We start from the raw sequence: 14,949 nt of genomic DNA, 5'->3' as shown, positions 1-14,949 counted from the left end.
CTGCCAACCATCCATGTCAGTATACAACTCCCAATCACCTGCATTGTAACTTTACATGCGAATCTCTTATTGGGACCTTATCAAACATCTTCTGAAAGTTTAAGTAAATCACATGCACTGCCTCCCTCTTATCAACTCTACTAATATATCCTTGAAAAAGTCCAGTAGATTTGTCAGGCGTGATTTCCCTTTTGTAAATCCATAATGACTCAGTCTGATCCTGTGACTGTTTTCTAAGTGCTCTGGCAGAAACCTATGAAATTCTATCAGGACTAGATAGGATAACTTGAAGAGGATGTTTTCTATGTTTCTATCTCTTTCCAGATATAGATGTCTGCTGTATTTGTGAATTGGATAAAAAATTAAAACCATCACAAAACTCTAAATGATGCAAAAGAAGGCAAACTGGATGACTTTCGGAAGGGCCAATTCATAAACAAAAAATTATGATTTTGAGGAAGGTTAATACTTCCAATTTGAAGCCGTTGTGCAGTTTAGTTCTTCTGCAAGAATAAGTTGAAGTTGGTTTTAAAGAAATCTGGTAGAATACCTTTTGTTTAACTCCTCACAGATATCCACGAAGGGACCTGACAAGTCTGCTAGTCACCAGTGAACAATTTCTTTTCATTTATGAAGGTAAGCAGCCCTTTTGTTCTTTATTGTCAACCTGAAACCATGAGTTATTTTAAGCTTTAGGACTGGTTGAGTGGAAGTTTTGTTTTGCTTTTAGCACTGAATTCATCTTAATGGAGCCTTTGTTATTATTTAGGTAAAATGCTTAGCAGATTTCATAAAATTTCCCTTCATAATTTGCCGCAGTTTTCTGTAAATTTCAGTTGAATTTGCTCATAAGTGCCTTTCTACTGTGCTGGCATAACATTTCTGTTCTGCACAGACAGGGCCTCCAAAGTGAGCCTGACAAATTATACTCTGTATTCATTCCATTGCAAAATGGAATGAAACTGCCAGCAATAACTTCACTTTTGACTCATACCAGCTGTCAGAAATAGGAGATGTTCATCCTTTCTGTTTGGGCGGGATTTAAATTCTGTTTCCAAAACCAAAAGGACAGTGCTAATGCATTGTTTCACTCAGTCTGCCTCAGTCATGCCAAGTACTAATGAACTTCTGCCTTAGTCTCTGCTGAAAAATGTAATTTATGTCTCATTCCTTACAAACTTATCTTAAATGAAATATGCAGAGAAGTCAAACTTCACAAAAATTGGAAGAAATATACAAGTTCCTTACAGTTATAGTATTCTGCAAGAAGCACATAATAAAGTGCATAGCTCTGTAATGGATCCAATAGTGAGAAACAGGTTAGTCTGAGCTCCAGGGATTACACTTAGACAGCCTTGGAATAAAGTAGCTGTTGGAAAATTGCCACTGTATCATTGTAAAAATCATCAGCGAATAACATCCTGTTGAAGTTGGGAGCTGTGCTGTTATATTGTCTACTTTCATAAACTGACTTTTCATGCAAAAATATCTTGAATATTGAAGCAAATATTCAAATTGCATACAAATTCTATGTAAAGCATCAACCTTGCAAAAGCTTTGAATGTACTGAATAGGGGCTAACATCATTTACACAAACATCAGGAGTACCAGAGGGAACCAACAAAAATCAAAATAGCAATTGTTTTATAACTTTACATTTTGGTGACAATATGTAGAAATCTGTACTGCTTTTTCTCAGTTTTTTTCTTCTCGTTTACACTTTGATGGCAATTCTAGCCAGATGTACAACAGTGCAGACTGCAATAGGTTACCTGAAGGTGAAAGTGCAGGACAGCAGTTCAGGGTAAAGGAGTTTTCTCTGATTTGGCACTCCATACTTTCTATGCTGATCTGACTTGAATTACTTAAAAATATTTTATATTAAAAGTAATATGTCCCAACTAGCCTTTGCCTGTCAATGCACACCATCAATGACTTGGTCATTTATCCTTTTTGGGACCTTACTATGTTGGATATAGCTGTTACATTTGCAAATATAATCATAGTTACAACAGTTTAAAAGTATCTAATGGATTGTGAGATACTGAGTTCTGAGGGTGTGAAAAGTGATATAATAATAAAAACAAGATCGTTCTTTCATAAGGCAAGTTGTAATGACATGGAGAAGCTTTTACAATATGTTGAGAAATACTTTTTGATCTGTGTATATTCCCCGGAATTCCCTCCTTAATAGCATTGTGGGTCTACCTACACACATGACTGCAGTGGTTGAAGAAGACAGCTCACCACCACCTTCTCAAGTGCAACTAGAGAGAGGCAATAAATGCTGGCCCAGCCAGCGAAGGCCATGTCTTGTGAGTAAATAAAAAAAAAGTCTGTTATAACCAAGATGGAAGGGTGCACCGTCTTTCTACAGTCCTGCTGCTCCATGAGTCCCAAAATCAATTTAATTATTTTACCCAATTCCAATGTGACCATTCATATACTTTCTCTGTATTGGACTTACAGCACAACAGATTCATCTAGTTTCATTAAGAAACATGATTACCAATTTATCATAAAACAAATTTTACTCCATAAAAATACTAATGTTTGTAATATGAAAGTATAAATATTTACCTTTATATTGATAGATTATCAACTAACTTTTTCAGAGGCTTCTCATGCAAAATCAACTGAACTAGGGTTCCAGATACCACATTTTACCCACAGGGAAAGGTTATTTTCCAGGAACTGGACAGCTGAGCTGGGAAGTTTCATTCTTTGAGTGAGCTTTCCCTAACTACTCCAAAACAATATACAATGCAGAAAGGGGAGCCTGAAGTTCTAATTAAATGCAGGTGGACTCCAGCAAAAAAGCAGTTATCATAAGAAATGTGTCTACAAAGAAATATATCGTTTCAAAAAAGTTCTGACATCTTTTACCCACCCTCAGCTGCTTCTTCAATCAAAATCCTTCCATGACGAGGTCAGAAAAGGGGATGTTCCATGATGATTTTAGTGGCCAATTCCACTCACAATTCTTTAGCTCATGAAGCATTCTGTGTCTGCATGCAGCAAGATCTGGACAACATTCAGTGTTGGACTGATAAGTGGCAAGTAACAGTGCACCTCAGACATGCCAGTCAACAGCCATTTCCAAGAAAAGAAAATCTAACCACTTACGCTTAACATCGTCGCTGACTGCATCACCAAAACCCTGAGAGACACTGAACTAAAAACTTAACTGCACCTGCCATCTAACACCATTGGTACAAGAGCAGGTCAAAGGCTGGCTATGCCTATGGCAAGTGAATCACCTCTTACCTCCCCAAAGCATGTGAGCATCTGTGAGGAGCAAGTTAGATGTGTGGTGAAAGGCATCGGCTTAGATGAGTGCAGCTCCAAGAAAACTTAAGGACACTATCCAATACAAAGCAGCTTGATTGTTTGGCACCCCAACCTTAAACCCCTTAAACATTCACTCTAACTATCACAAGAACGTTGTGGCTGCACTGTATACCATTCACAAAATGAAAACAATGTATACCCATGGGGAGGCAATGACCTAGTGGAATGATCACTGGATTGTTAATCCAGAGACTCAGGTAATATTCTGGGGACCCAGGTTCAAATCCTGCCATGGCTGATGGTGGAATTTGAATACAATATCTGCAGTTAAGAGTCTAATGATGACCACGAATCCATTGCCGATAGTCAGAAAATGCCCATTAATGTTATTAATATTAATATTCTTTAGGTTTATTAATATCCTTTTCGGAAGGAAGCTAAGCCACAACCTGCATTACCTGGAAAAACATGTGCAACAGACAGTACCACCTGCAAGTTCCCCTCCAAACTACACATTACCCTGACTTGGAAATAAAGTTTCATTCCTTCATTGTTGCAAGGTTTGAATCCAGAAACTGCTTTCCTAACAATAAGTGGGGGTACCTTTCTCACAGAGTGTGTTGGTTCACGGCTGTGGCTCACAACTAGCTTTCAAAGGGAAATTAGGGATGAGTAATAAATAACAAACTTATCAGTTATGCCCTAATCTCATGGAAAATTGAGAAAACATAGTATTTATATAGCATCTGTAATGAAATAAGACGACTGTGGCAGGAAACCGGAGTCCCCGGCCGAAATCCACGCAGACACGGGGAGAATGTACAGACTCCACATAGTTACGCAAGGCTGGAATCAAACCTGGGTACTTGGCGCTGTGAGGCAGCAGTGCTAACCACTGAGTCACCGAGCTGCCCTATAATCTCAGAGTATTGCAGGACGTTGAAGGAATAGATAGGTTCAAGCTCAAGCATGAAGTTTCAAACAAAGATGAGAATTTTAAAATTGTGGCATTGCTAGATAAAGCACCAATGTACATCTGCACAGAGATAAATTAGATTTAATGCAAGTAAGAATATTGGTTGCAGAGTTCTGTATGAGTTCAAGTTAATGGACGATGGGAGGTCAGGAGAACATTAGAGTAATCAAAGCTAGAGGGACATCTACTAAAAAAAGATAATTACCTTTGATATAACAACTTATAAGGAAAGGAAATAGAGATAAATGCATTTTATTGATTCACACCTGGGAGAGGAATTATTCTGTGGTTATTACCTACATTGGATAAAATCATGTGGTGTGAGAGATTCATATAGACCTTTGACTCTAATATGGTCTGGCAATCTGCACACAGACAATGAAATTTATAAAAAGCAAAAAATAGGCCACCATCCCCAGTGAGCCCTATCTTTTTTCATTAAACCTCAATTTCACTTAAAACTGTCCACCTACCAGCAAGATATCCCGTTGTCTTCTAAATTAATTCAATAACTAACATCATTAGATTTTTCAAGTAATTTGTTAGCACATAACGCATTGGCATAAATAGAATGGTAAGGTTTGTTTCTTCCTCTCAACTTCCTAATTAATTTGAATTAGTACTGACATTGTAACAATCCAGCAAAGGTCTGGATGCAAAACATGTAGTCTGTATACAGTAGGAATTAGTTGATCCTTTGGGGATTTGCTTTGTACCATCAGAATCCTGGAACTCCTCTCACAGGTCAACAGTGTAATCAAATCCATCAATTTACCATGACATGGTGAATTGCTAAAAAGGATTTGATGCTCGAGGCAGAGAAAAGAACAGACACCTCTCAACAGAGATGTTCTTCATGTATATCACTTGGACAGCCCAGTCATATCGTGCTCAAAAGCATCTTAAATCTGTGATACTGTTGTGTGCAATTCGTTACATATTTAAACTGTATCTTTAGTGATGCTTTAAAGACTAAAATATAATTTTTATTAAACAACTGAATATTCAGTATTTTTGCCTTTTACTCCCAATCCAATGCTTAATAGGAAATAAACTGACCTACCATTCAATAGGTATGGTTTAGATTTTGTTGCAAGCTGCTTTATTTGTTCACTTTGCTTACAGTTGTTCAGAGGCATTTTGTGGACTTATCAAGGGAAATTTCCACTAACTTAACAACTGTTCCATTGCCCTTTATCGTGGGTGTATGGCATTTGAAAGCAGGAGGCTCTTCAGCCAATTAGTTCAAAATCTGCATGGAGGAATGCAGTCTGAAAAGCCGGAAGTAAAAATGTGGAAGCAGGAGAGGTAAATGAAGTTAAGACTATCGTCAAGGAACCAAGTGAGGATTTGGGACAAACATATAGGATTAAGGGGCAGGTATAAAGGAGATAACTAAGAAAGTAATTGTTTAAGGCGAGAGGGGAAAGATATAAAAGGGATATAAGGGCATCACTTTCATGCAGAGGGTGGTGCCTTTATGGAAGGAGCTGTCAGAGGGAGTGGTGGACGCTGGTGCGATTACAACATTTAAAAAGCATCTGGATGAGTATATGAACAGGAAGGGTTTAGAGGGATCTGGGCCAAATGCTGGCAAATGGGACTAGATTTATATAGGCTACCTGGTTGGCATAGACGAGTTGGACCGAAGGGTCTGATTCCGTGCTTTATATCTCTATGAGTCTATGACTTTTAAATTCTGCATCATTGGCTGTGCATATGCAGAGAAAATTAATTTTTCAAGGGCACAGAGATTGCTCAGCAGTAATTAACATTATTGAACTGCAGTATTAATAATGGATTTACTCTTGTCTGCACTCTAAGTTTTCTATTTGCTTTTGGTGTGAGACTACTGAATAATTACCCTAAATTTCTACCAATGTAGTGTGTTCTGTACTGTCAATTGACAAAGACTGCAACAGCAAAGTTGCTGGGGGAGAAGGGTATCAGTAATAGCAATGATTTCTACATTTAATTGCACGTTTGGTTGCCACTATCAATTTTACCTGGCAAAAAAGGCAAGCACCAATGGCCTCACTGCCACGTGTACAACAAAATCTGAGCCTATTTGCTAGAATACAGTCAAATGTTGCAATCTGCAAAATAATAATAACACTGAATGAGTTAGAGCTTCGAACAACCAATTCGAAACCTGGTCTTATTTGCAAAGTGGTGCCGAGAGGATTCAAGGATTGGAGTTATTCATGTGTTTGAATGTGAAGGAGAGATCAGAATTACAAATACATTTTTAGAGGGAATTCCATACCTATTGAAAACCCTTTTGAAATTCAGCTAAATTGACTTCTTTTACAGCCTAGCTTTTCACCCCTAATTTAGCAATATGCTTTGAACATAATCAATAGACTAGACATATTTTAGTTTAAAGTCAATGAATTCCACAAGTACTCTCATGACAGCAAAATAGCCCCATTTGCTTTATCCCACTGAAAACTCAAGATAAAAGACGGCAGTCTTTTCATAAAACTTATTACTAATGGTTATTTAGCTTTCAGCATCAACAGTAACAAGTCCCATTAGACCTTTCTTTGTTCTACGCTTTCTTGCGCATGTGACATATGAAACATTGCATTTTACGTAGCTAGCATTCCTGGCTGCTTTTCTTTACCACAGCTCAGTGGTCGCTAGTAGGATGACCCATAATGCCAAAGCCTATCTTGACCTCTAAAACTGCGTTCAGTGCATTTCAAATATTTGTGTTAACAAAGAGAATCACCAGCCCAGAAAATGAACTGGCTTGTTATCCCAAGATGCTTCAATATCATTATAAATTAGAGCTTGTCAGATGCCAAAGATAACTTTAAATTTGAAGTTCACTATGGCTGGTTTCAGATGAATGAGATTTCAGTGTAGATGGCTTTCAATTGTTTCTATATAAACTAAAAGATAATTTTCAGTTGGAGTAGCATGATGACAAAGGAATTCTTGTAATACTCAAATAATGTTTAAATATAAAACCAAAACATATTTATCTGCAAGTCCACAAATGTACAAAAGAATTGCAAATCATTAAATTTTCAAGCTAATTTTTTTTGCAAAATTTTCATTCTGAACAAACATATCCAGTTAAACTAGAATGTTTCTGCAAAATCATTTTAATAGCAGTTCAGTACATGCAAGACTATTAAAAAATCTGACAGATTCATATAATTAGTAAGACTGACTCCATTCTGTTGAGTGACAGCATGTGACAATCTGTTATCATAGTCTCTAGAAATAGTTTATAAGGCTGGATACCTCATTCTTAATTTCAGGGATGAGCACACCCTAATTATAATCAATAATAAATTTCAATTATGAATAGGATTGAGAGATCCCTTGATTTAATTATTAGTTCAGCAAAGCATCTGATATCAGAGTTTGCAGGCAGAAAGAAAATGACAAAAAGATTAAGGGGAAATACTGCATGATTTACTATAATTTTAATATTCTATTCATGTTATTACAAAAAGGAACATTTTTAAGTAATGGTAATCCTTGGGAAAACTAAATGCTTTTATTTACTATTATGTGAATGTGGGAAGTTGGGAAAATACATTGGCCCCAAATTTGCATCAGCAACACCCATTGTCTTGGCCTTGTATTGCCTCTAAAATGTGCCAATGGCGTGTATACATTTGGTGCTGCATCTAACACCAACTTGGTGAGGACATTGGTTATGCACGGGGTATGGCTGCCAGATATATGCGGGGTAGGTTTCTTGTGATGTCAATCAGCGTACAACATTGAACTGATGCCAGTTATGTCATGACAAAGGGCGATGATACTGCTATGACTTTCAGCAGCAGGTTAATTGCTGATTGATTGTTAATGGGCTTTGCTGTGATTTGAGAAGTATTGGGTGGTAACAGAGTTGTTTAGTTTCTTTTAAACTCTGCAGGGGTGGTACGTGCTGAAGAACTTAGTCCTGGAAGAGTATGGATAAATGGGTGTTTTTCTGGTTGGTGATCAGTGACTAGTGGTGTGCCTCAGGGATCAGTGTTGGGACCATAATTGTTTACAATTTACATAGATGATTTTGGAGTTGGGGACCACGTGCAGTGTGTCAAAGTTTGCAGATGACTGTAAGACGAGTGGTGGAGCAAAGTGTGCAAAGGACTCTGAACGTTTGCAGAGGGATATAAATAGCTTAAGTGAGTGGGCAAAACTCTGTCAGATGGAGTACAATTTTGATACATTTGAAGTTGTCTACTTTGGTAGGAATAACAGTAAAAAAAGACTATTATTTGAATGTTAAATAATTACAGCATACTGCTGTGCAGAGGGACCTGGGTGTCCTTGTGCATGAATTGCAAAAGATTGGTTTGCAGGTACAACAGGTAATTAAGAAGGCAAATGGAATTTTGTCCTTCATTGCTAGAGGGATCGAGTTTAAAAGCAAGGAGGTTATATTATAATTTTTCTGAAGAAGGGTCTAGGCCCGAAACGTCAGCTTTCCTGCTCCTATGATGCTGCTTGGCCTGCTGTGTTCATCCAGCTCTACACCTTGTTATCTCAGGTTATATTACAGCTGTATAGGGTGTTGACAAGGCCCCACCTGGAGTACTACGTGCAGTTTTAGTCTCCTTACTTGAGAAAGATTGTACTGGCACTGGAGGGGGTCCAGAGGGGATTCACTAGGATGATTCCGGAGTTGAGGGGGTTAGCTTATGAGGAGAGAATGTGTAGACTGGGATTATATTCATTGGAATTTAGAAAAATGAGGGGGTTTCTTATAGAAGGGAATAGATAAGATAAAAGCAGGGAGGATGTTTCCACTGACAGATGAAACTAAAACAAGAGGGCACAACCTCAAAATTAGGGGAGGCAGATTTAGGACTGAACTGAGGAGGAACTTCCTCACCCAAAGGGTTTTGAATCTGTGGAATTCCCTGTCCAGTGAAGTAGTTGAGGCTTTTTCATTGAATGTTTTTAAAGCTAAGACAGATAAATTTTTGAACTGTAAAGGAGTTGAGGGTTATGATGAGAGGGTGGGTAAGTGGAGCTGAGGCCATGAGCAGATCAACCATTATCTTATTGAATGGTGGAGCGGGCTTGAAGGGCCAGATGGTCTACTTGTGCTCCTGGTTCTTATGTTTTTGCTTTCTATTCTCACAATCCCCTTACTCCCACCCTTGGTTTCATTTACTTGCATTCCCTCTTGGCCTATGGTATGACAGAAATGAGCAGAGGTGAAACAGACAGGAAGTCATTATGCCCAGAAGGTTCAGCGAACAGTTTTCCTACCCTAGTGAGGAATAGTATGTCAGATCACAAGAGACAGGAGCAGGATGAGACAATACATCTTGTTGATCCTACTTGATCATTCAATGAGATCACGGCTAATCTTGGATTTCAACACCAATCTCCTGCCTGTTCTCCATATCTCTTCATTTGCTGACAGATCGAAATCTGTTCATCTTATTCTTAAATATAGTCAACGATGGAGCATCTACATTCCTTTGGGGTGGAGAACTTCAAAAATTCACAATCTTTTGAGTTAAGAAATTTCCCTCATTGGAATCATAAATGATTAACTCCTTATCCTGAGATTGTGCCTCCATGTTTTAAATTTCGCAGGCAGTTGAAATAACCTCTCAATATTTACTCTGTCAAGCCCCTATACAATCTTTTGTGTTTCAATGAGATCATCTCTGATTCTTCTAAAATGTGGAGAACACAGATCCAATTTAGTCAGTCTATCATCATCGGACAACCCTCACATCCCATGAACAAACCAATCTAGTGAACCTTTGCAACCAATAGAAGTATATCCTTTCTTAAATATGGAGTCCAAAATTGCATGGTGCACTGTAGGTGTAGTTTGGTGTATAACTGTAGCAAAACACCTTTATTCCTATACTCTAATCCACTTACAATAAACACCATTTTCCTTCCTAATTCCTTGCTGTATCTGCTTACTAACTTTGAGTTACTTGTATGAATATCTTCCTTTTTCTAAACATCAAGATTTTCAAAAAGAATGTCTTTGAAAAAACTATTCTATTCTTTCCATTCTTGCAACTAAAGTGAATAACTGTACATTTCCCCACAATATATTCCATCTGCTATCTTGTTACCAACCCATTTAATCTGTCTAATTCTCTTTACAGCTTCTCTGTGTTTTCCTCACACTGTACATTTCCACCTAATTTTGTATGATCAGCAAATGTGGATACATTATATCTTTCTCTTTGCCTAAGTCATAAATAGTTCAGACCAAACAATGATCTTTGGAGCTGCCCACTAATCACAGTGTTCTGCTTCGCTAAGGCGGCCTTACATGAAGATGGCCAATTGCATCCTATAGAGCAGGTTGAGGACAACATTGCCAGTGACTGTGAGGCTATTGTGGGTATGAACATTCAACTGTCTAGCTCTTGCAGGTTGGAACAGGTTATAATTGCAACAGCTTTCAGTTTGTTAGCCACTGTTGCATGAGGAAGGTACTGAGAACCTATATTGTAAGAGAGCCAAATATATTTTATTCTATCTTATCAGAGAGAAGCAGGTGAAGCAAGCATGACTTTTCAAGAATTATAGGTTTCCTCATATGGAAGGTTCCATTGATTGCACACTTACGGTTATGTGGGTGCCCCTTGATAGCTCTGAAATGTGTTGCAAATGGAAGGGATTCTGCTTCCCAAATGTGTAGCTAATGTGTATTCATGTGTGGCATATCACAAAATTTGCCAAATGGTATCCTAACAGCAGTCACAATGCCCTCATTCTGTAGCAGTCCTCTGCAAATCTGTATTTGAGCCATGATGACAAACCAGAGGGTGAAGACCGAAAAACAAGGGCTATTCCCTGAGCACAGGGTTTATGACACTAATGTGAAGTGAAAAGCATACACAAACGAAAATGGCTCTGCTACATTAAACATGATTGAGTAGACCAGCAGAGGGCTTAAACAACCCTGGAGCACTCAGGAGTACTTGGCAGAGTGTGTGTCAAACTTCATGGTCTGCTGTATGTTGCACAAACTCACCATTATAAAGACATAGCCCTTTTCATCAGCTACACAGTGACCAATATTCTTTCTTTTGGGGGTGGGGGACAGGTTGCAGAGGAGGACGAATAATTGAGTTGGAAAGGAAGGAGCAATCAGCACACATACTGGACTCTCTGCGATCAACTCATCGATGGTAGTACTGCTGAATAAAATCCCAATTCCTCATCCACATAGTCCCACATCTTACCTTTCCTCTTGTTGCTGACCATCACAGCATCTTGTTTGCCACAATTATAAAAGCAAAGTCATTACAAAACTAATATTCCAAAGCAATTGATAAATCAAACATTGCAATGTTGCATACATCATTAACTAATCACTTTTGTGCATTCCTTTGGTGTGTCTTCCATATATCTGGCTCATAATTAAATAAATTAGCATTGCATAGAAACAAGGTAATAAGCTACGTAAAACCAAAATTTTAACGTTTTAATAGAATCCTCACAGGTCATCAATCTCAGGAAATGTCCTCAACTGGCAGAACATTCTTAAAATATGTACTTTTAACTGTATGAAAATAAGAAATAGAAACATGAGTAGGTCATTCAGCCCTTCAAGGCACACTCTGCCATTCAACAAGATCCTGGCTGATTTGCTTCAATGCCATTATCCTGCATTAATACATAGAAATCAATCGATCTCAGTCATAAACATATCCGAGGACTGAGCCTTGACAGCTCCCTGGGGCACAGAATTCCAAAGATTCGCCACCCACTGAGTGAAGAAACTACTCTTTGTCTCAGTTCTAAATTGTCATTCCACTTATTTTGAGATCACAACCAGGGGAAATGTCCTTCTGCATCCACCATGTAACTCGCTGTAAGAATTTGTATGTTTGAGTGAGATTAGCTTTCATTCATCCCAGAGTGCCTTTGTAAAATTTTTGTCCCCAGAAATTTGAAACTAAATGTTCAAATATTTTCTAGCAGCTTTTGGAGTCTCAGCTTTTTCGACTTTCTCTTGCAAGCAAGAGCTGCTTAGGCAATGTCTTATGGCTCTCCTGAAAGAATGCGAGTCTTAAAATCACATATACAATAGAGCTATAAGTGCAAGGTATAAAAATTATAGCAATTTTTTTTTACAAATATCTACATTACTTCTTCTATGAATCAAATTTGTAATGATTGAAGTTAACTTAAAGGTTTTACACTTCATTTTCCCTTTTGCTAAAAGAGATGGTTTAAAAATTTACAATAATCACAGCTTTATCGGTGCTAATTTATTTTAGATAAGTCAGCTACAATAACCCTGGCATTTCTTATTATGGAAGCTTTACTCACCTTTCATTTAGCAAAGTGTGAATGAAGTTTTTGTTTAATCATTAAAGTTTGGGTTGATTCGGCAGAAAACAAAGTCCAGAAATGAATCATTATTTTCAGTGTGATTTGTCATTCAAATACTATCAATTTTGAATTAAAATGCCACTCCAGGAAGATGCCAATTTCTGAGTAGTCACAGCAATAACTAATTTACTACTTAACATAAATAACTTGTTCATAATGAGAGGTGATCTCATTTTTAATATTTCATTTGATTTCTATCAAATTCTCTTTATTTGTCTAAAACAGCTTTGAAAGAGCCCAATTAAATATTGTCAAGGCAAATGAAAGTGTGTTAACCAGGAAATTTAAAATAGTCATAAACCAATTAACATTTCCGAACCTTCCCTACAATGTATTAGCCTTTTCGTAATGGCACTGGAAAAATGCATTTTCAAAAGGGACTTATCTCCTTTCCTTACTATCACCTATACAGAATCTCATTGCTGTATCATAACTTGAGTTAATTGCAAGTGAAAAGACCAAACGACAGACTAGATCCTTTATCAAAGAAACAGGAATAATGAAGAATGATGATATCCACGTTATGCAAACAAAAGCCAGAAATGTTTATAGAGCATTTTCTCAAATAAATTATCTTTGTGGAAGGCTCAATTGTTGTATTAGATAAAAAGAAATAGTTATTCTGAGTTTGGATTTTGGAGAAAATAAGTTGAAGGGAGGAGATGACTTACCGGTGTAGAATGTGCTCCAAGCTTGACATCTTTCTTTTGGCGAATGATACTCTGCAGCTGAAATCAGATTACAGTCCTCAATATCTTAAAATGTCACTTTTTTCCAAAATTGTTCAACAAGTTAAACTGCACGCAGAGGCTATATTAACAAGCAGGTTAAAAGTTACTGCCAATTTAGTAATCAGATGTGCGGTAAGGTTCATAGAGGGCTACCATTTACATATTCATATGAGGGAAATAGAATGGAATCTGTGTCGACAGTACTGCTGAAGGTATCATCAAAGTGCATTGCTTTTACATTATTCTGTTCAACTTCTTCTGAGGAGACTGTTCTGTTTTTGAAGATGTACACTGCTTGATTAAGAATATTACATTCAGATTAGCAAAGGGTAATATGGATAATAAAACCATATATTATCTTTATTCAGGTCTCTTTAAAGTTCACAAAATATTTGCACTTGAATATTATTCCAAAAGAATGGAGTCTGGCAAATTGTCAATAGAGATTCACCTTCTACTTCTATCTGCCACTGAATCCTTAAAGGAAACTCTGAACATTTGAAAAGAAATAAAAGGATTTTATGGAAATTTAAATAAAAGCTATTACACAGAAAGAAGAAATTTTATGTATGTTGATGAATGATACACCTAAAGTAAATACTTAGGCCTTGATATTAACACTGACATTATGGATAGAAAAGTCACAGGAAAGGGAATGAAGTTAAATTGTCACATCTACAAAAAGTCACGTCTAATCTACCAAGGTGCACCCTTTCTCCTTTTTTTTTTAAAACTGAGAGTGGATTTTGTGTTCAGTACTGTCCTGCAGTGGAGAGGTGGGGAAGATCATTAACATTTTTAAGATCAAGCTCCTAAAGGGCATTTGAGAGCATGATTTAAAATTCACTGCTGATGCACTGGTTTCATCAGAGGTTTCTCAGGGCTTTGGAAAAACAGCAATGAAAAGGAGTTGGGAGCTGCCAGCCTAACAAGGTAAGTGGCTTCTACCAGTGACAGCAATTGTGTATTCCCGAGAAGCTCAAGAATATTGTAAGCCTCTCCCCAGTTTATCCTGTCTACCTCCATGTGGTGCAGTGTCTTCTCTTTTATCACCCATTCAATCCCTCGGGGTCACCCTGCAGTAACCTTCTAGCAATTTGGTCACATGCTGCGCGGCAAATGGATCCAATAAATGATAAATACCCTTTTTCTACCATACACCAAATTCAGCTGTGCAAAAAGTGAATAGATGCCAGCAGTTTCTCTGTAATTTCACAAGTGGGTGGAGGACATTGTAAATTTAAGTAGTATTAGCTCAGGGCACTGGGTCATTTGGTCACTTGATTTAATACAGAGTAATAGTTGGAGGAAATCAATTAACAAAAATGGTGAAATTAGAAAGACACTATTATTTTGTAACAAAAACAGAAATTGTTGTTTTGAGTTCAGTGACGCTTCTTCAGAACTGGACACAATATTAACTCTGAGAATAGGAAGAACTGCAGATGCTGGAGTCAGAGATAACACACTGTGGAACTGGAGGAACACAGCAGGCCAGGCAGCATCAGAGGAGCAGGAAAGTTGGCATTTCGGGTCGGGACCCTTCTTCAGAAATGAGGGAGGGGAAAGGGGCTCTGAAATAAATGGGGGGGGGGG

The 14,949-nt window shown here is 37.6% G+C and overlaps 1 protein-coding gene across 1 annotated transcript in view; it reads right to left on the bottom strand.

The window, feature by feature from the left end:
* Nucleotides 1–14,949, bottom strand: part of micu2 (mitochondrial calcium uptake 2) — a 413,733-nt gene that overhangs the window by 53,043 nt on the left and 345,741 nt on the right. Inside the window, exon 8 of the mRNA XM_048597612.1 lies at nt 13,294–13,350. Coding sequence (XP_048453569.1) covers nt 13,294–13,350 — 57 coding nt within the window. The remainder of the gene's footprint in view (nt 1–13,293; nt 13,351–14,949) is intronic.

Source organism: Rhincodon typus, chromosome 6 (genome assembly GCF_021869965.1).
Source record: "Rhincodon typus isolate 14 chromosome 6, sRhiTyp1.1, whole genome shotgun sequence".
Classification (NCBI taxonomy): Eukaryota; Metazoa; Chordata; class Chondrichthyes; order Orectolobiformes; family Rhincodontidae; genus Rhincodon; species Rhincodon typus.
This window is presented reverse-complemented; position numbering and strand designations above follow the sequence as displayed.